General features: G+C 36.7%; 3 protein-coding genes across 7 annotated transcripts in view; all 3 read right to left on the bottom strand.

The window, feature by feature from the left end:
- Positions 1-1,751: 1,751 nt before the first annotated feature.
- LOC309497889 (sialic acid-binding Ig-like lectin 7) overlaps positions 1,752-22,270 on the bottom strand; it is a 56,756-nt gene continuing 36,237 nt past the window's right edge. The window contains exons 1-8 of one of the 5 annotated variants that reach the window (XM_082168302.1): positions 6,401-6,648; positions 5,702-6,058; positions 5,288-5,593; positions 4,922-5,197; positions 4,164-4,183; positions 4,039-4,127; positions 2,992-3,010; positions 1,752-2,903 (exon numbers count right to left, since the gene is read on the bottom strand). In XM_082168302.1, coding sequence (XP_082024428.1) covers positions 2,805-2,903; positions 2,992-3,010; positions 4,039-4,127; positions 4,164-4,183; positions 4,922-5,197; positions 5,288-5,593; positions 5,702-6,058; positions 6,401-6,446 — 1,212 coding nt within the window. In that variant the 5' untranslated portion in view covers positions 6,447-6,648 and the 3' untranslated portion in view covers positions 1,752-2,804. Of the gene's footprint in view, positions 2,904-2,991; positions 3,011-4,038; positions 4,184-4,921; positions 5,198-5,287; positions 5,594-5,701; positions 6,059-6,400; positions 6,649-22,270 lie in introns of those variants that run through there. The other 4 variants (XM_082168303.1, XM_082168301.1, XM_082168300.1 and 1 more) reach the window with 4 other exon arrangements.
- LOC309496357 (uncharacterized protein) lies at positions 9,834-11,502 on the bottom strand (the record flags this gene model as incomplete). Its single annotated transcript, XM_082166351.1, has 2 exons — positions 9,834-10,641; positions 10,739-11,502. 2 exons carry the CDS (start codon positions 11,500-11,502, stop codon positions 10,194-10,196), a joined length of 1,212 nt encoding a protein of 403 aa, XP_082022477.1. The 3' UTR covers positions 9,834-10,193.
- Positions 14,635-19,450, bottom strand: LOC309497895 (uncharacterized protein). Its single transcript, XM_082168321.1, has 7 exons — positions 19,135-19,450; positions 18,433-18,793; positions 18,013-18,318; positions 17,644-17,922; positions 16,984-17,071; positions 15,924-15,942; positions 14,635-15,770 (listed from the first exon to the last, which is right to left on the bottom strand). The coding sequence occupies exons 2-7, from the start codon at positions 18,554-18,556 to the stop codon at positions 15,669-15,671; spliced, it is 918 nt and encodes a 305-aa protein (XP_082024447.1). The 5' UTR covers positions 18,557-18,793; positions 19,135-19,450; the 3' UTR covers positions 14,635-15,668.

Here is a 22,270-nt window from a genome sequence, read left to right as displayed (position 1 = left end):
TGAAATATAGACATGAACTGTCCGTTTACATTCTTTCTACTATCCCAACTTAATATGCAGAAACAACTAAAGTAAGCCATTCCTGAATTCCCTAAAAACTGTCATATATTTTTACATAAGCATATATACTGTGACATCAAGACAGGACTGGGGATCTTCTTGCGATGTTTTCCAAATAAAGCTGTGGTGAAAAAGTGCATTGGTGAATTCAATAATCTAAGAAAAATTTTCAGTTCTGAACATACTGTTTGGAGTCAGTGGGACATATAGAGATGCTCACTGCTGATTGGAATTCATACTGTCTCTACTTGCTGCCATACAACTTACTGTACAACTTCCCCCAAGATCTGCGCTACATCACTGCTCTGAACCCCCACCGGTGATTTACTGACAGAATTCACCCACACCGCTGACTGAACATGGACGGTTTGCTACAAAATATCATTCTTTCAGCATTTCAATTTTTAGATGTATTTAGAATTTGTTGCTCAGATGAGAAAATGCAACACTGTGCTGTGATATTTCTCCTTTTAAGATCACTAAATTCAAGGCTTTTGGTCATACCTAGGATATCCAGAACCACCAAAGGAGGGAGAGCATTTTCACATTTGGCTCCAAAACTCTGGAATAGTCTTCCTGATACTGTTCGTTGCTCAGACTCGCTCTCCCAGTTTAAAACTAGATTAAAGTCGCATCTCTTCAGCCAGGCATTCATATAATCCTACAGTTCAAACTACAATCCGGCCTCTAGCTCATAAATGCCAGAGGAGAACTGGCCCCCGACTGAGCCTGGGTTCTCCCAAGGTTTTTTTTTCTCCATTAGGTCACCTGATGGAGTTTTAGGACACCATTAGGTCACTTGATGGAGTTTTTCGGTTCCTTGCCACTGTTGCCTTTGGCTTGCTCAGTTGGGGATATTTTGGGGATATTTAATTTAATTTTATCAATCAATAAATTCCTCTTGAAACAAACTTTGTTGTATTATTTTAATTTAATACTGTGAAGCTGCTTTGATACAATCTGTATTGTGAAAAGCGCTATACAAATAAACTTGACTTGACTTGACTTGACTTTTGGACTTTTGACTTATATTAACATTGTGAATTATTAAAGATACAAATAGCACAACAGCAAAAGAGATACTTCTGGACAGTAACTATTAAATACATCTTTATGCAATAAAAAACAAAAAACAAACAGATTTCTTGGAATGAAAGACCCTTGACTTGCAGAACAATGTTCTGGTGGGCAGTGCTCGGGTTGGTGACTGAAGGCGGTGACTGAGTAGTTCTGACGTCACATTTTTACGGAAGTCACAACGGCTCGTGAAAAGGCACAGCTACTTTATGCAGGCTGTGTGCATTTGTCTGTGGATTGACTGTTTTGAAACTTATATGGTAGGTACATAGTCCCTAGACCTCTGTTTTCATGAAAAAAGCCAGGGAATTTCAGTTTTGACAATATGGGACCTTTAACTACTATACTTACATTAAAAAAATAAGTATAATATACTTAGTGTTTATGTTGTATTTCAAAACTGCTATTGGTTTGGTGGTATAGGTAGGTTTAAAGGTGGGCTAATGTGTAAGTGAAGGTTCAACAGTGTAACTGATGTAATTACAGAAATGAATAATTACAACTGTATTTACATGTATTAAAATAAGTACAATGTAAAAACATGCATGTACAATAAGTGCATTGTATCAAAAGATTCATTTAAATGTTAGTACATAGTAGTCAAAGACCTAATATAAAGTGGGCCGACTTTTATTTATTTTATTTTGTTACAAAAGAGAGTACACACTTTTACAGCACAGTATAAGGTAGAGAAACTGGGACAGAGCATCTATCAAATCAAGCCATCTAAACCTTTTTTTCTGACAAGCAAATTGCAAATGTGTAATGTGTATGAAATATATGTTTATTTCAAACAACTAAACAGATTTATTATTCTTAAAGTCACATATTGAAGTTCACTGATATGGTTAAATTGAAGACGGCACAAGTCATGTTCAAAGCAAGAAGTAATCGACTTCCGGGACATTTACTACAAAAATATATGGAAAGGCAGGGTGGGTATAGCTTATAGAGAAGAATTAAACTTTAAAAAGCTTATAACTCTGAAAAGTATGTGCATCACTATTTGTGGGGTGAGGTTATGGAACGGTTTGGAGCAGGTGTTAAAACATTGTACAAATATTAAACAGTTTAAAAAGTTATATAAAAACACTTTATTAAAAGGATATGAAGAGGAACAGAGGTGATTGTGAGTGTGGGTTATAATACTGATTGCATTGAGATATGTGAATATAGGGTGAAGGGTTGTTTGCTGCAAAATGTAAAAGTTTGGTTGGTGTTAAAAATTATGGTATGTTTGTTATCTTGCTATGAATATAAAAATGATATATATATAAAATATATACTGGAACTATTAAGAGTTATATAAGGGGTGGGAAAAATAATAAGCTTCTGCTTCATCCCACTCCTTTTGGAACATATTGTAATTGTTATAATACTTTATAGATATTGTTTTTTTCTTTCGGTATGTTGCAGCATACTTATTGTATTTTTATATTTTATTTTATTTGTATATTTGTTGTTGTTCCAAATAAATAAATAAATAAAAATTCCATCAAATATGACAAAAACATACATATTTGTTGCCAGTGAGGCTTGGTCTTCAGGCTTTTGTAATGTATCAGACATCGGATCCATGTCTTTCATGTGGATATGCATGCATTGCATACCTCATGAAAGAACTGAGTGAAGAAAACAAAGGAGGAGATAAAATGTGTATTTGTTGTTTATTGTGCGTCTCCTCTCTTAATGTTCAAAGTCTCATATTCAGAGGGTGGAGCTGAGAGTTGAAGAGAAGCATATGTGTCTGCTGCCTCATTCTGAGCCTAAAAACAAAAACACTCTCAAACATCATCATCATCATCCTCCTATATCATGTCTTACTATCTAGTACTTATAACAAAGAAGACTCACCTTCAGCTTGGCGGACAACCTGAAAAGGAAAGATATTGGGTTAATAACGTTTAATCTTTACAGAGACCAAAATCAAAAGCCAGATGTGACTGGCAAGTGAATAAACTTGTGCAGTGACGCCCAACATTTTTTGGACAACTTAGTCACACATAAAAATGTCTGAGTGTCCTTTGCAATGCAGATACAAAGTGACAAAGCAAGTGGCATCTGCAAACAAACGATGTAAGAGCTTTTCTCAGAACTAACTTCTCTATTTATTATTTGTGCTCAACTGCTGTTAAGTGGTTTTTAGTGGATGTGTAAAGTAACCATAGTGTTGTTTTTCACAATAGTGATAACCACTAAGTGTAGTGTCAAAATATGTTTCGTGTTCATTTTAAATGCTAATTTATTTATTTTTGTGAAATATTTTGCTTGTCCTATATTTTTTTTTTTAAATAAATGCCTCTTGGTTTGATATTTTGTTATAATGCAAATAACATTTATACATTTTCTTTTGCTAAGATCTATTGGTTTGTTCAAACATACATTAGGCCTATGTAAAAATGGAATTCATACCATGATTTGAATACATCACTTCTATGATGAAAATTTTTTTGAGGAGCAGAAAGTGCCCAAAATGAGTGACAAAAAAAATAAAATAATTAAAGGCTTTTTTATTTTAACCAAAAAAAGTGTAAAAGTGTTATATTAAGTTTTATATAATAATTTATTCAAAATAAGGCAACATGTTATTATATTTTACTTCATTGTCACATTACATTTTTGGAGTCATTAGATGTAAACTTTTGGAATAATTTGTTTTTCTATTTCTCAATTGGAAAATTGTTCTTAGAATAAATTTGTTTAAATATTTCTCTTCACAAAACTGGATAAATCACTTTCATCTGCACCATATGTCAAAAGCATGAGTGAGTTTATATAAAACACAATCCATCAGCTCATTATCATATGTTAAGTCTATTCTGTGATCCTTATCTTTTCTTCTCTCTAAGTAATTTATTATGGTTGTTCTGCTACGGTTCTTAATACGTGTCGTTCACCTACCGTACACAGATAAATGTAATGGCACAGAACATAATGATGACCAGCACAGACGCAACAGCAACTCCAATCATCACAGCAACTCCAGTCATTCCAGTCATTCCAGTCATCACAGCATCTCCAGTCATCACAGAGGAAACATTCAAACCTAAAGAAGAATAAAGGAGTGTTTAGAAAACCACTGATGATCCGTTGATTCAATTCAACAAGGGCTAGAGCAGGCATTCTCAAGAGTTTAGGTCCAACCTTGATCAAACACACCTGAGCCAGCTAATTAAGCTAATTAAGCCTTTCAGGATTACTGGAAAGCTACAGGCAGGTGAGTTTGATCAAGGTTGGACCTAAACTCTGCAGGACAGTGGCCCTCCAGGACCAGGGTTGAGAATGCCTGGGCTAGAGAGTCATATTTTAATCTTTAAACAACAAAATAACAATGATGGCCGGAGCATATATGAAAAGTGAGAGATTAGCATTAATGACTGATACTGTTACAACTTACTAATCATCAGTTGAAAGATTCTCAATTTCCCACAATCACAATCCTACAAAGGATAAGGAAACCTAAGCCCTCTGCGATTTTCTTCAGTCCACGCTTTAATGACGTAATGCCGCTTTAACTTTCCAGAAGAGGTCTGCTGCTCGCGAGCTTGCAGACACAGCAAAAGTGCACATCGAGGGCGCATATCGTCTGCAAGAGGGGCGCTCGCGGGCACCCTTCTGAAACCTAAAATAACTAATGGGACACCATATACAGTCTTGTGGACTTAACGGACATGCACATGCAGACAGTGGCCATTGTAAGTTAAGACAACAAGTGCACATGTGTGGCATTTGGGACAGGGCCATATTTGTGTTCTATGTGATGAATCACTGAACTGAAACTCACGTGCAATAGATAGGAGTTTTCTTGCAGTGCCATGAGTGTTGTTACCGACACACTGCAGAGTGGATGTGTGTGAGAGTGACTGATTTAGAGTGATGGAGCTCCTCAAGCCTGTGCTGTTCAATCGCTCTTCATTGATGAATGTGTTTGAAGAGTTACTGACAGGACGTCCAGACAGATGCCACTCCAGTTCAGGAGAGGGATTCCCATCAACCTCACAGAAACACACAGTTACATCAGTTCTGTTACAGCTGGAGGAGGGAGAGATTTTAGGGGCATCTGAAAAAGAAAAAGAGAATGATATCATACGTATAGATTTATGGCCGTCTTATAGAGGAGAAAAGAACTGATGCCACAAAAACATCCTACACTGAACATGTAATGTGATGTTGTCCTGTGCTGTTTTGTTCTTGTCCTGTAGCTGGTAGGTTATAGTGCAGGTGAAAGTGACTCTGTGGTGACGGCGAGTAGCATTGAAGTTCAGATCAGAGATGAGGAGCTCCTGTTGTCTGCTGCTCTCACTGAGGGGGATTCTGGGAGTGAAGCTCCATGTGAGAGTTGGTGGAGGAGAGGAGCAGAGAGTCTCAGCAGAGCAGCGCAGACTCACAGAGCTCCCCTCCAACACCTCCTGATCCTGATCCTTATACAGCTTCACTGTGGGTTTGGGGGGAGACTCTGAAATACACACAAATACAAGATTAAGTACACTGACAATAATGGCATGACAAATGCATTTAAAATATTAATTTAACATCTATATAAAAAATGGCTCAAATCACTCACCAATGACATTTACAGTGGACTGGTTTTTTAGGTAGCTGTAATGCAGACTACCACTCTCAATCCTGAAGTAAAATGTGCCATTATGATTTGAACTAACTTTATAAAAAATAGTAGTGCAGTTCTTCTCATGTAGTTTTCCAGTTATTTCCCCTTTAAAGTGATCATGTTTGGGATCGCTGGAGTTAAACATTACTTTATTTACTTTATCTCTGAGCCACAGTCCTATAGCAGCACTCTCAGTGAGGTCTTTGTCATATTTATCCTCAATCTCAAATGTACACTTTATAATCACACAGGATCCACTGAGAGCTTTAATCTTCTCCGACAGACTGATGCTGAAATTTCTACAGCAAACACCTACAACACACACATGATGAAAAGCATTCAGACACCAGCAGAAACAATCACTGAAGCATTCAGACAGACAAACACAATTCTGTTATACAAAATGCTAAAAACTAAATAACATTTTTTTTTTCATCACAAAACATTAATTTGCTTTACAGGGTCATTGTTAAAAGTATAAACATGAGCAGAAAAGAAGCATTGAAGAATTGTATAAATGTTCTTAATTGTCTGTGAGTAAACTATCTGAAGCACCACACATAGACAGAATAATAGTTTAGCACAATTCATGCTCTCATTCGCATCACACTTTAGTTGTTTAAAAACTAGATGTGAAGAGAAAGGAAACCACACCTTGTAGCAGAAAAGAGAAAAGAATGATTTTCTCTGCCTTGTTCATCTCTTCATTAACAGACACTCAGTCCAGTGAGGAAACACACACTTATAAATCTGCACAAACGTGACAAAAATATGATATGTAGTTCAAGACTTGCCAGAGATAAGAAAAATTAGTTTTTAGAAGGAAACCAAGTTCTGTATTGTGGCGTCTGCCGATGACTTGAGACTGTGTGAAACTGTGCTGTGTGAACATAATAAACTGACTGACTGCTAGTGAACAACTCCCTCTATCATCATCAACATACATCCTGTTCACAGACAGAGCAACATTAAATAGTACCTTCCTTTTACAAAGTGGAAGATCATATCAATAATTTAGTAAACTGATCATACTTCAGGCTTTGAACTTTAAGACATATTCAGTTGCTGTCATTTCCAGTATTAAAACATAAATGTGACAGTTCCATCAGTTTCCTGCTCAGAATTCATATAAGAGCGTCATTTTTTTTTAAGTGGTAATGTATTTATAGAATCTGCATTTCCTTATTAGCTCATCAGCAGCAGCCTTTTGAAATCATTTGAAATATAGACATGAACTGTCCGTTTACATTCTTTCTACTATCCCAACTTAATATGCAGAAACAACTAAAGTAAACCATTCCTGAATTCCCTAAAAACTGTCATATATTTTTACATAAGCATATATACTGTGGCATCAAGACAGGACTGGGGATCTTCTTGCGATGTTTTCCAAATAAAGCTGTGGTGAAAAAGTGCATTGGTGAATTCAATAATCTAAGAAAAATTTTCAGTTCTGAACATACTGTTTGGAGTCAGTGGGACATATAGAGATGCTCACTGCTGATTGGAATTCATACTGTCTCTACTTGCTGCCATACAACTTACTGTACAACTTCCCCCAAGATCTGCGCTACATCACTGCTCTGAACCCCCACCGGTGATTTACTGACAGAATTCACCCACACCGCTGACTGAACATGGACGGTTTGCTACAAAATATCATTCTTTCAGCATTTCAATTTTTAGATGTATTTAGAATTTGTTGCTCAGATGAGAAAATGCAACACTGTGCTGTGATATTTCTCCATATATGGACTTTTGACTTATATTAACATTGTGAACTATTATAAAGATACAAATAGCACAACAGCAAAAGAGATACTTCTGGACAATAACTATTAAATACATCTTTATGCAATAAAAAACAAAAAACAAACAGATTTCTTAGAATGAAAGACCCTTGACTTGCAGAACAATGTGCTTGTTTTCTCTCCAATAGGAATATTTGTTTAGTGTAAATGTTTTTAAATAAAACGTGGAATGTATATAAGAGGATATGATTGACAGGCCAGTTTATAATGACAGAATGCACATAACTATGCAACAGAACACAGTAATGATGTGGTAGTGCAGGTATTTTTTCAGTGACACTTTGTATTAGGTGTCCTTAAAGGGGACATATCATGCTAAATCCACTTTTTTAGCCCTTTAATGCATTTTGTTGTATATTTGGAGTGTTTAGAAGTACAGAAAAGTTGAAATTATTCTCTTCAGGTGCTTCGTTGATATCTTTATATTCTGTTTTGGTAATATTTTTCAACCGGTTCAGATTTTTCTGTCATCTATGACGTTTTTTCAACTATTACGTCACAGTATTTGCAGCGGAACTGCCAAATAAGGACATCGACTTCCGGCCCAACATTTCCAGCAATCCGCCCATTTTTATTTCTGTGTTTATTATCCGCGCGCGCACTCTCTCTCTTCGGAGCCAGGCGAAAGTGTAAACAAGACTTCACCGTCTCCAAACTAGGCGCTGTCTTGCTCTCTCTCCCTCGCACATATTAATCAAAATAAATCGACACGGTGGTAAAAGGTCGGAAGACCAAAGTTTCATGTGTAAATACAGTAACACACCATTGCGATACATCCATCCATATGAAGACGTTGTTCTGCAGGTTCGTCGTCTTCATTTTCATCTCGCTCCGGCTCCGACTCTGGCTCGAACATGTAAGGCTGGATGGACAAGTCTTCCGTTGTTGACATTTTGTTAATAACGTGTGAATAAAAAGTTTCTGTGCCGCTAGATAATCGTATCTTTGCTATCAAACTACAAAAATGGCCGAACGGGGTGGAGTTGAACCGAGTGTCACCTCTGCAACCTGGAGAGGGGGCGGGGTATGAAGTGTCTCAATTGCATTTAAAGAGACCGCACCAAAACGAGTTGCTCTCAGACGCACATCAGAAAAGGGGTAGAAAAGGGGCCTGTGGAGCTATAATAATGCAGCATTGCAGTTCCGTTTTATATAGACCACAAATGTATGATTTATATGTAAAAAGGAACGATTTAAAAGCATGATATGTCTCCTTTAAAGGTCCCATACTGTACACCTTTCTGGAGTTTAGGTTTTCATGTCCTTAAGAATATATATTTGCAGTATAAGTACCAAAAACCATCTCAATATATTTTTACAGTTCCTTTCTCAGGAGCTCTGCTAACAGCAGGTTGATTTTGGCTGGTCTAATTAATATTCATGAGTCTCTCTTCTGATTGGCCTGTTGTTTTCTGAGTGACCCCAAACACAGGTAACTAGGGTCATGAATGCTGTAGCCTGCACTGGCTTGGTGATGCTCACAAGGTAAATAAAACACCTGTAATGATGGACATTGCTGAGGGAAATTTTATCCGGTGTTTTATGTTCGAACCGGACTCAGACCCTGAATCGGCGACGCCAGGAGACAACCAACCACCTCCTCAAACGCGCTTGCAAAAGGATGTTACAGAATGGTAATTAATGTTTTTTTTGTTTATGTTTTCGCCGTTATTGTAAGATTATTATAATTACCATTACATCAACGCTGCACGCAGATTTAACGTTAACGCTAATTTAAACTGTCTGTAAACAAACTCAGACTTTTGAAATAACGTTACCTATGCAAGTACACTAAACGTTAGTTTCTGTTAGCAAAACAAAAGACACAGAGACTGAGTGAACTCAATCTCACCGTCTTTAACTCAATAAAAACAACAGACACCAACAACGGTGTCTGTAACTTAGAAACTTAGAAAACAAACAACGTATTTTGTCTTGTTTCCAATAGATATTCTATCAAAGCTTGTGGCAATCATAGACTGTACAAAACAGCACGTCAGCATCAATTTAGCAACACGATAGTGTTGCATATCCGTTTACAAACTATAATTTCAGATTATGCTGGCTCCATAATATAACATAAAATGTGTAAGAAGTTTATTTACGGGTTGCGAATTTGAGGTCAGACCGAAAAATGTAGGGACTGCAGCATCTTTGATGAGTAACATTAGCTTCTTTAAAAAAAAACGGCATTGAACTGTGCCTGATTGATGAAGCAGTCACTTGTGAAATGTGCAGAACAGACGGTTAAGGTTGAACTAAATTGCTGTGTTGAGTTAGAGCCCGAAGCCATTTGTTTTGAGAATAATGGCTGGCTGATGAAGTTATTGGCTGGCTAGCCGGCTCAGCCAAAACCTAAATGGCTGCTGCAGCCGCCAAACTTTTCATAGCTGCAAATGGCTGAAGCTGCCACTTCATGTCTACAGATGTCTATGTTATACTGATTTACTAGATCTCAATATTTCCAAGCAATGCATGGCTTACACTATATTTCTACAAAATGCAATAAAATGTAATAAAGAAAACACCAGATTTTACTTTCACAACGTATGTACATATTTATTTTGTAGTCTGTATGCTACTAAACATTTTCAAATAGCCTACAATGTGTTGTGTTTAGGCTAAATGTATGTAGGCTAAGTTGTATACAATAACTTGGCATTATCATGGATGAAGCTTATCATATTACACCTTGAAGGAGCAAGTGATGATCGTTTGCCATTGAGCAGTAGGCCAGTGGAACTAAACATGCATTCCACCGGCACACTACCTGGTGAAATGGAGAGGTAGCACCGGGCCATAGCGGACAGTGTGGGGAAAGTATTGCTATGGGTTCGCCAAAAGTCCAAAGCTCCTTGGTCTCTTGTTCTCACTGCCAGAAAAGCATCTATCTCTTGGTCAAGGATAGAACTTGAAGAATGAGCTTCTGCATCTTCTTGTGCCTCTGCTAATAATTCTAGTCGCAGGCGTTTCGCACTTCCTCCCACATCTCCATCGTGGTCACCATTCCCACCAGAAGGACCTCCAGAACCACCATCAGTAGTTGTCCTCTCATCTCCAACCCCAAACACTGTTGAACTGAATCTGAAAAGTGAAATATATGCATAAGGCAAATGGCTGTTAAAATCAAAACCATGAGAAAAGTAAGTGGTTAGCAAGTACACGGAAATATCAATGTCACCTGGAGGAGTTCAGTTTCTCATGGAGATTCTGCAGCAGCTCTCTGCTTTCATCTTTCGTCATAGTGATATCTCTGACAGCTGGATCAAACACTGCGGTGGCTCTAACCAGATCTGACATGGGGATTCGTTTGTCCATGTTTTTCACTATTCGTTCTTTGACTCTCTTCATTAGTAGTGGATCTCTGGGAGCCACTGCACAGATTTTCTTGATTCGAGCCCTGATTAGTGGTATGGCACTCAGGTTTGGACTGACTTCACTTATAATGAGAGTGAATTTCTCAAAGTCTTCCAAAAAGCTAACTAAGTTACAAAGTAGCTTGATGTCATCAGGTAGGAGGCATAACAAGGGCTTTCCTATCCTCTTCAGGATTTCAGTGACTTCTGTCTCCATACTGACTAAGCTTCTGATCATGTTGAGGACACTGTTCCAACGTGTTGGCACTGTGGTCTTCAGTGTTTTGTGTGTCTGTGAGCCCTGTTTTGATTTCTTAGTTCCCAGCTGCCAATCCTCTGCATCATCCATTTCATCAATAGGATCATTGGAATCTGCATCAATTTCATCCTGCAGGTCTTGAATCTTGGCAAATATGTCTGCCTCTTTCTGCTCCAACACAAATTCCTCTATTAGATGTGCCTTGAAGTGCAGTGCACTGACAATATCTTTGCATTGGGAAATTAAGACTTGTGCTTCAGGGATTTTGGTAAGAGTGTCTGTTATGAGTAAGTTGTGTAAACAGTGTGCTACGCATGTTACTCTTCTCATGGCCCAGTAACCGGGACAACTTAATCATATTCGCTGCCCCATCTGTTGTGTCAAAGAGCAACACATTTTTATCTTTGGGAAGGAATTCTTCAAGTAATTCCCTTACAAACACTGTAAGGTTTTCTGATGTGTGATTTTCTACAGGTTTAACACAAAGTGTAAACAGAAGGAAATTCCAGTTCGCATCTACAGTGCAGATTCTCACACCAACATATGGGTATCGATGATGAGCATCAGTCCAGCCATCTAACATTATAGTACCACTGACAATGTCTGCCAGTTGTTCTTTGACTTTGGACTTCAAACCCATGTAGACATCTGCCAGGGCTGTTGTTGCAAGGGCTCTGCTGGTTGGCAAATTGAGATGAATATTTTTCTTGTTGAATGCTTGAAAACCTTCCTTTTCTATTAATTCAAAAGGGAGCAGGTCCTGGCACAGCCACAACACGATGTCGCGATTAACATCAAACTGTGAAGTAGCTGGGCTTCCTTTCGGCACAGTTTGGATCCAGTTAGTCAGTTTACTTGATTGTTCTTTGAGAAATATTGTACTCTCTTTGTGTGCAGCTTTGGCATGAGCAAGGAAGTTTCCACTTGATGTTTTTTCTCCCAAGCTGTACACTTTTGACAGCATTCCATGTTCTTTTTTCATTTCTGCTTCAAAGCAGAGTTTGCAGTAGAGTTTGTCATCAATGCGATTGTTGTTCATATACAGATCGCCCATATATGTCCAAAAATGTGAACGAAGGCTACGAGCAGAATCAACACTGTGAGGCCTCCATGTCACACCAGAATCCTTAAGCAGATGTGTTCGTGATGTGCTGATATATTTGTTAATTCCGCGTCCTAAAAGAGAACAAAAATATCCATAAAACACTAGTCCTGACACAATGACAAAATGTCATTTTAGTCCTGACAAAAAGGCATTCTTACTTACAAGAACGGTTGCACAAAACACCTAAAGTGAACATTTAGAACTAGAACTAGCCTACTTGAGCTATTTGGTAATATTAGCTATACTAGTGCTAGGCGCATTCAATAGCCACTGTAACGTTAGTGAATAATGTCCCTGCTGCTGTGTAAGAATGCACACTTGTCAAACTTCACGGAGTAACGTTATGCATATATTTATGACATGTACAGTAATTCGCTGTTCAACTTTATAGTTAAGGCGAGACACTACGGGTGAATAGGGTAAAATTGTTAACTAGCAGATATCACCATGAAACTTTCCCAGTTGATTACTTACATTAAGATGAGAAAAAAATGTATTACAAGTTTTCTTTAATTTAATGTTTAAATATGCAAATTAGGCAATATCTAATTAAATGTGCTAATTTGCATATTAAAAAAAACGAAATCTGAGTATTGGATAAAGCCAGGTTAAAAATATTTTTTTCATTGTGTTCACATATTAGATGGGAAAAAAATTACAGAGGGATTTATGGATATCTACTTTTGTTATCCTGTAAATCAGAATATACTGTGTCAATAGCCATAAAAAATGATTTTCGCCATGTTTTTTGGAATAAAATGTTATATATATCAGGCTAGGAATAATATATTTACAAATCCCTCTGTAAATGTCTTCATAATATAACTAGGTACAAGACTGGAAGGTTTTGGTGTATATAGGTGCTACTGAAGTGGAGATTTCGGACTTGGAGCATGACAGAAAGGTCATTTTGAGAAAACGGGCTTTAAAGATTTATCATCAGCCAATGAGATTGCGCAATTCAGTCTTTTTACTTTCACGATTGGTTGCTGATAAAAAGGAAATGACCATATTTGGATCCAACAGGATTGTACAGAAGAGAGAGAGCTTTAACGGTGCATGTGATGAGAGGGCAGAGATCGCGGAGAAGTATGTTGATTAAGAACGCAAACTTTTGTTGAATTTATGAGAAATCTACAGACGCAAACAGACGAAGTGTAGTAAAATAAAGACCTAAATGTGTATTTCAGACTTTTTTTTCACCTCAGTCTGAAAGAAGACATGTTATTGAAGACAAATCTCAAAATTGACCAGTAAAAAAAAAACGATGTTTTTGCCTGCCGTGTCTCATAAACACACACTGTTATCAGTATTATTTTGGACAAAGTTTTGCACATTTCACTTCAATGTACACTGAAGCATACGTCGTGAATTAGCAATGTGGAAACGGTGGTTTGTTACTGCAGTAATATCACGTTCAGTGCTATAAATCTCTCCGTTCCAGAATATTTGGTTCATAACATCAATCTTTGATTCAGGTGTTTGTGCAACCGTGCCCTGAAGATTTAACAAAAGTCTGGGTAGGCCTAAGTTAAAAAAAAAAAGTAAGTAGGAATTAGAAAAGTATGTGAGAAGTGAGATCAAAATTACCTTGCTTGCCTCTTTCCGCCATTTCACCTTAGTGCAAGAAAAAAATGCATCGCTTCTTCTGTACGGAAAACGAGCAATTTTAATTGGTCGTCAATTCACTGTGAGTCTGTGTATCGTAGCAACGAGCACAAGACTGTGCTGTTATGAATCCAGTGGGAAAATAGATCTCGTGTATTGTTTATATATTTCGTGTGTGTATGTCTCTATGTGATATAATTATTATTTGATGCAAATAATTCTAGCCGGCTCAGCCAAACTTTATCAGATGGCGGCTCAATTTGGCTTACAAAATTATTGGCTGGCGGCGGCTGAAATTCTAAATGGCGCGAATGGCGGCGCCTGGCGGCGGCTTCGGGGTCTATGTTGAGTAAATTTGTCTGTGGATTGACTGTTTTGAAACTTATAGTAGGTACATAGTCCCTAGACCTCTGTTTTCATGAAAAAAGCCAGGGAATTTCAGTTTTGACAATATGGGACCTTTAACTACTATACTTACATTAAAAAAATAAGTATAATACTTAGTGTTTGTGTTGTATTTCAAAACTGCTATTGGTTTGGTGGTATAGGTAGGTTTAAAGGTGGGCTAATGTGTAAGTGAAGGTTCAACAGTGTAACTGATGTAATTACAGAAATGAATAATTACAACTGTATTTACATGCAGGTATTTTTTTAAATAAGTACAATGTAAAAACATGCATGTACACAATAAGTGCATTGTATCAAAAGATTCATTTAAATGTTAGTACATAGTAGTCAAAGGCCTAATATAAAGTGGGCCGACTTTAATATATTTTATTTTGTTACAAAAAGAGTACACACTTTTACAGCACAGTATAAGGTAGAGAAACTGGGACAGAGCATCTATCAAATCAAGCCATCTAAACCTTTTTTTCTGACAAGTTAATTGCAAATGTGTAATGTGTATGAAATATATGTTTATTTCAAACAACTAAACAGATTTATTATTCTTAAAGTCACATATGAAGTTCACTGATATGGTTAGATTTAAGACGGCATAAGTCATGTTCAAAACAAGAAGTAATCGACTTCCGGGACATTTACAACACCAAAAAAATATATAGAAAGGCAGGGTGGGTATAGCTTATAGAGAAGAATTAAACTTTAAAAAGCTTATAACTCTGAAAAGTATGTGCATCACTATTTGTGGGGTGAGGTTATGGAATGGTTTGGAGCAGGTGTTAAAACATTGTACAAATATTAAACAGTTAAAAAAGTTATATAAAAACACTTTATTAAAAGGATATGAAGAGGAACAGAGGTGATTGTGAGTGTGGGTTATAATACTGATTGCACTGGGATATGTGAATATAGGGTGAAGGGTTGTTTGCTGCAAAATGTAAAAGTTTGGTTGGTGTTAAAAATTATGGTATGTTTGAATATAAAATTATATATATATATATATATAAAATATATACTGGAACTATTAAGAGTTATATAAGGGGTGGGAAAAATAATAAGCTTCTGCTTCATCCCGCTCCTTTTGGAACATGTTGTAATTGTTATAATACTTTATAGATATTGTTTTTTTCTTTTCGGTATGTTGCAAAATACTTATTGTATTTTTATATATATATATATATATATTTTTTTTTTTATAAATAAATAAATAAGATTTCCATAAAATGTGACAAAAACATACATATTTGTTACCAGTGAGGCTTGGTCTTCAGGCTTTTGTAATGTAGGCTATCAGACATCGGATCCATGTCTTTCATGTGGAAATGCATGCATTGCATAACTCAATGAAAACAAAGGAGGAGATAAAATGTGTATTTGTTGTTTATTGTTTGTCACCACCTCTCTTAATGTTCAAAGTCTCATATTCAGAGGGTGGAGCTGAGAGTTGAAGAGAAGCATATGTGTCTGCTGCCTCATTCTGAGCCTAAAAACAAAAACACTCTCAAACATCATCATCATCAATCATCATCATCAATCATCATCATCATCATCATCATCATCATCATCATCATCATCATCATCATCATCATCCTATATCATGTCTTACTATCTAGTCCTTATAACAAAGAAGACTCACCTTCAGCTTGGCGGACAACCTGAAAAGGAAAGATATTGGGTTAATAACGTTTAGTCTTTACAGAGAGCAAAATCAAAAGCAAGATGTGACTGGCAAGTGAATAAACTTGTGCAGTGACCCCCAACATTTTCTGGACAACTTAGTCACACATAAAAATGTCTGAGAGTCCATTGCAATGCAGATACAAAGTGACAAAGCAAGTGGCATCTGCAAACAAACAATGTAAGAGCTTTTCTCAGAACTAACTTTCTATTTATTATTTGTGCTCAACTGGTGTTAAGTGGTTTTTAGTGGATGTGTAAAGTAACCATAGTGTTGTTTTTCACAATAGTGATAACCACTAAGTGTAGTGTCAAAATATGTTTCGTGTTCATTTTAAATGCAAATTTATTTATTTTTGTGAAATATTTTGCTTGTCCTATTTCTTTTTTATTTTTTATAAATGCCTCTTGGTTTGATATTTTGTTATAATGCAAATAACATTTATACATTTTCTTTTGCTAAGATCTATTGATTTGTTCAAACATACATTAGGCCTATGTAAAAATGGAATTCATACCATGATTTGAATACATCACTTCTATGATGAAAATTTTTTTGAGGAGCAGAAAGTGCCCAAAATGAGTGACAAAAAAATAAATAAAAAAAATGTAAAGGCTTTTTTATTTTAACCAAAAAAAGTGTAAAAGTGTTATATTAAGTTTTATATAATAATTTATTCAAAATAAGGCAACATGTTATTATATTTTACTTCATTGTCACATTACATTTTTGGAGTCATTAGATGTAAACTTTTGGAATAATTAGTTTTTCTATTTCTCAATTGGAAAATTGTTCTTGGAATAAAGTTGTTTAAATATTTCTCTCCACAAAACTGGATAAATCACTTTCATCTGCACCATATGTCAAAAGCATGAGTGAGTTTATATAAAACACAATCCATCAGATCATTATCATATGCTGAGTCTATTCTGTGATCCTTATCTTTTATTCTCTCTAAGTAATTTATTATGGTTGTTCTGCTACGGTTCTTAATACCTTATATGTGTCGTTCACCTACCGTACACAGATAAATGTAATGGCACAGAACATAATGACCAGCACAGCCGCAACAGCAACTCCAGTCATCACAGAGGAAACATTCAAACCTAAAGAAGAATAAAGGAGTGTTTAGAAAACCACTGATGATCCGTTGATTCAATTCAACAAGGAAAAGTGAGTCATATTTTAATCTTTAAACAACAAAATAACAATGATGGCAGGAGCATAGGAACGATATGAAAAGTGAGAGATTAGCATTAGCATTAATGACTGATACTGTTACGACATTTTTCATTTACTAATCATCAGTTGAAAGATCCTCAATTTCCCACAATCCTACAGAGGATAAGTAGAATGGAGAATGGGTGGGATGGGTAGAGATAGGCCCTGTCCCAAATGGAAACCTAAGCCCTCTGCGATTTTCTTCAGTCCACACTTTCATGACGTAATGCCGCTTTAACTTTCCAGAAGAGATCTGCTGCTCGCGAGCTTGCAGACACAGCAAAAATGCACATCGAGGGCGCATATCGTCTGCAAAAGGGCGCTCGCAAGCACCCTTCTGAAACCTAAAATAACAAATGGGACCCCCTACATTCTCACAAGACCACAAGTGCACGTGTGCCCTTGGGACAGGGCCATTTTTGTGTTCTATGGGATGAATCACAGAACTGAAACTCACGTGCAACAGATAGAAGCAGTTTTCTTGCAGTGCCATGAGTGTTGTTGCCGACACACTGCAGAGTGGATGTGTGTGAGAGTGACTGATGTAGAGTGATGGAGCTCCTCAAGCCTGTGCTGTTCAATCGCTCTTCACTGATGAACGTGTTTGAAGAGTTACTGACAGGACGTCCAGACAGATGCCACTCCAGTTCAGGAGAGGGATTCCCATCAACCTCACAGAAACACACAGTTACATCAGTTCCTTTACAGCTGGAGGAGGGAGAGATTTTAGGGGCATCTGAAAAAGAAAAAGAGAATGATATCATACATATAGGTTTATGGGCGTCTTATGGAGGAGAAAAGAACTGATGCCACAAAAACATCCTACACTGAACATGTAATGTGGTGTTGTCCTGTGCTGTTTTGTTCTTGTCCTGTAGCTGGTAGGTTATAGTGCAGGTGAAAGTGACTCTGTGATGACGGCGAGTAGCAGTGAAGTTCAGATCAGAGATGAGGAGCTCCTGTTGTCTGCTGCTCTCACTGAGGGGGATTCTGGGAGTGAAGCTCCATGTGAGAGTTGGTGGAGGAGAGGAGCAGAGAGTCTCAGCAGAGCAGCGCAGACTCACAGAGCTCCTCTCCAACACCTCCTGATCCTGATCCTTATACAGCTTCACTGTGGGTTTGGGGGGAGACTCTGAAATACACACAAATACAAGATTAAGTACACTGACAATAATGGCATGACAAATATATTTAAAATATTAATCTAACACATTCATTTAAATAAAAAAGGACTCAAATCACTCACCAATAACATTTAAAGTGGATGTGTTGTCTTTGTAGGTGTATTTCAGATTACCACTCTCAATCCTGAAGTAATATTTACCATTATGATTTGAACTAACATTATAAAAAATAGTAGTTCTTCTCATGTAGTTTTCCAGTTATTTCCCCTTTAAAGTGATTAGAACTGTGAACACTAGAGTTAAACACTTGATGGTCATTCACATTAGTTCCATCTTTGAGCCACAGTCCTATAGCAGCACTCTCAGTGAGGTATTTGTCATATTTATCATCAATCTCAAATGTGCACTTTATGATCACACAGGATCCACTGAGATCTTCAATCTTCTCCGACAGACTGATGCTGAAATCTCTACAGCAAACACCTACAACACACACATGATGAAAATCATTCAGACACCAGCAGAAACAAACACTGAAATATTCAGACAGACAAACACATTTCTGTTATACAAAATGCTACAAACTAAATTTATATTTTTTTCCATTACAAATCATTAATTTGCTTTGCAGGGTCATTGTTAAAAGTATAAACATGAGCAGAAAAGAAGCATTGAAGAATTGTATAAATGTTTTTAATTGTCTGTAAGTAAACTATCTGAAGCACCACACATAGACAGAATAATAGTTTAGCACAATTCATGCTCTCATTCGCATCACACTTTAGTCATTTAAAAACTAGATGTGAAGAGAAAAGAAACCACACCTTGTAGCAGAAAAGAGAAAAGAATGATTTTCTCTGCCTTGTTCATCTCTTCATTAACAGACGCTCAGTCCAGTGAGGAAACACACACTTGTAAATCTGCACAAACGCGACAAAAATATGATATGTAGTTCAAGACTTGCCAGAGATAAGAAAAATTAGTTTTTAGAAGGAAACCAAGTTCTGTATTGTGGCGTCTGCTGATGACTTGAGACTGTGTGAAACTGTGCTGTGTGAACATAATAAACTGACTGACTGCTAGTGAACAACTCCCTCTATCATCATCAACATACATCCTGTTCACAGACAGAGCAACATTAAATAGTACCTTCCTTTTACAAAGTGGAAGATCATATCAATAATTTAGTAAACTGATCATACTTCAGGCTTTGAACTTTAAGACATATTCAGTTGCTGTCATTTCCAGGTTTAAAACATAAATGTGACAGTTCCATCAGTTTCCTGCTCAGAATTCATATAAGAGCGTACATTTTTTTAAGTGGTAATGTATTTATAGAATCTGCATTTCCTTATTAGCTCATCAGCAGCAGCCTTTATAAATCACTTGAAATGTAGAAATGAACTGTCCGTTTACATTCTTTCTACTATCCCAACTTAATATGCAGAAACAACTAAAGTAAGCCATTACTGAATTCCCTAAAAACTGTCATATATTTTTACATAAGCATATATACTGTGGCATCAAGACAGGACTGGGGATCTTCTTGCGATATTTTCCAAATAAAGTTGTGGTGAAAAAGTGCATTGGTGAATTCAATACTGTTTGGAGTCAGTGGGACATATAGAGATGCTCACTGCTGATTGGAATTCATACTGTCTCTACTTGCTGCCATACAACTTACTGTACAACTTCCCCCAAGATCTGCGCTACATCACTGCTCTGAACCCCCACCGGTGATTTACTGACAGAATTCACCCACACCGCTGACTGAACATGGACGGTTTGCTACAAAATATCATTCTTTCAGCATTTCAATTTTTAGATGTATTTAGAATTTGTTGCTCAGATGAGAAAATGCAACACTGTGCTGTGATATTTCTCCATATACAGTATGGACTTTTGACTTCCCTTACGAAAAAGAAGTTTATTCAAGTGTCCTATTAGTATACTTCTTTTAAACTAAAAATAAGAAAGTATACTTTCAGTCTACTTTTTATATACTTCTCAGAAATATACTTTATGTACTTCTCAGAAATATACTTCAAATTGCACTTAAGTATACTTGACTTATACTGACAGAAAAGTCTAAGTATATTTGGCCTATACTTGTTGATCGAGATATACTTAAAAGTATAATTAAGTATTCTAAGTATTCTTGGCTTGTACTTGTGTTTACTATTTTGATTGAGTAGCTTATTAAATACTTTTTTAAAAACATAATATTACACACCGTCTTATAAACTAACATGTTCAGCTTTATATAGTAACAAACTTTCGGGTGGAATAGCTTATAGAGTAAATAAAATAAGCATGGAAAATAAGTTTATTCAAGTGTTCTATTAGTATAGCCTACTTCTTTTCAACTAAAAAGAAGAAAGCATACTTTCAGTCTACATTTTATATACTTCTCAAAAATATACTTAATTACACTTAAGTGTACTTGACTTATACTGAGAGAAAAGTCCAAGTATATTTGGCCGATTATACTTGTACTCAATCTTTTGATCGAGATATACTTAAAATTTGAATTATTCAAAGTATACTTGGCTTGTAGTTGTGTTAACTCTTTTGATCGAGTAGCCTATTAAATATACTTTTTTTTACATCGTTTTTCATATACAGTCTTATGAAACTTTGTTTGAAAATATTGATTAAAATATTGATATAAAACAGATATGTTTCTAATTCTGCGTATCTGAATTTTTGTGTTGGCTAGTCCACTGGTAGTGTACATATTTACTTTAATTTAACTTTTCCCCACCATTGACTGAATTTTCCAGCTATCCATGTTTTCACTGGTATACGGTAGGGGGCGCTATGACACATCTTCTAGTACAGAATCTCTGGATCAAAACACAGAAGAAGAAGAAGCTGAAACAAGTGATAGGCCCTGTCCCAAATGGCACACTCCGGACTTGTGGACTTCCTCAGAGTCCACACTTTGGTGACGTCATGTAGTGCAGACCTATAGGGCCCTTGGCGCGAGTCCACGAGGGCGCAGTGAGAGGTATTTTTGGGACAGACTCGCTCGGCATGCCGGAAATAACGGTCTGGTTGTTGTTGGACAGGAGAAATCACATTTTTGCGCTCCGACGTCTTATCTGCATGTCCACTACACAGCCTAATTTTACAGTTCTATATTTTGATATTATGCATATCACCTGGGCATTAGACAATAGATAAATCATGCTTATTTAAATGATGTATACAGTTGTACATAATAATACATAATGTTCCATTTGAACTAAGATTACAATTTTAAAACATAATTTAAACATATTTTTTTCAATTTACAGGTTTCAATATTCATACTATGTTTACATATGACTCAGTAAAGCCCTGCCATTCGGTTCTATTTATTTAATTAATCATAATGCGATCGTATTATTAAACACGCTATTATTATGTTTGAGACATCAACCACTGGTCGATGACCATAATGTTTGTAAACTGTAGGTAACAACTGGTAAAATGTACATTTAGGTCATAAAAACAGTAATATTTTCTTCTCAGCCATGTCAACAAATATCCGTGAGTGAAATCTCCTCCCATCTGTTGTCTGATTGGCCTTTCGCAAGGATTCCTGGGTAGTTAAAGTGCGTGGAGCCTGCATCTATGCGGGCTTCGTGGAAGACCGCTTCAAGGGTACAAAGGGGGCGCTGCTGAGCACACTTCAGAGCGGTAAAATGCTGAATGGGACGGCCTACGGACTCGTAGACTCAGCGAGCACGCGCAATTCAAGTCCACGAGACCGAAAGTCCGCATGAAGTGCGCCATTTGGGACAGGGCCATAGAAGATTGCTCACTCAAATGTAAAATAATGTAATATCAAACATTTAACAGCTTGTAAATCAAAACTGCTTAATGTTTCCAAATGAAATGAAGCGTAGGCCTAACCCATGAAGAGAAAACGACTGTGAAGCTTTGGGGGTGTTGGACTCGATCTACTCCACCTGT

Source organism: Leuciscus leuciscus (genome assembly GCF_965113295.1).
Source record: "Leuciscus leuciscus genome assembly, chromosome: 4".
In the NCBI taxonomy this organism is placed as follows: Eukaryota; Metazoa; Chordata; class Actinopteri; order Cypriniformes; family Leuciscidae; genus Leuciscus; species Leuciscus leuciscus.
The sequence above is the reverse complement of the archived record's forward strand: the minus strand, read 5'-3'. Positions and strand labels throughout refer to the sequence as shown.

What these genes read in the sequence shown, in the direction of transcription:
- LOC309497895 (XM_082168321.1), bottom strand. Translation starts at nt 18,556, where the DNA reads ATGAGAAGAACTACTATTTTTTATAATGTTAGTTCAAATCATAATGGT. An exon ending in ATCCACTTTAAATGTTATTG is followed by an intron (nt 18,319 to 18,432) that starts GTGAGTGATTTG and finishes TGTGTATTTCAG; the next exon opens with AGTCTCCCCCCAAACCCACA. An exon ending in ACTGCTTCTATCTGTTGCAC is followed by an intron (nt 17,072 to 17,643) that starts GTGAGTTTCAGT and finishes ATTCTTCTTTAG; the next exon opens with GTTTGAATGTTTCCTCTGTG.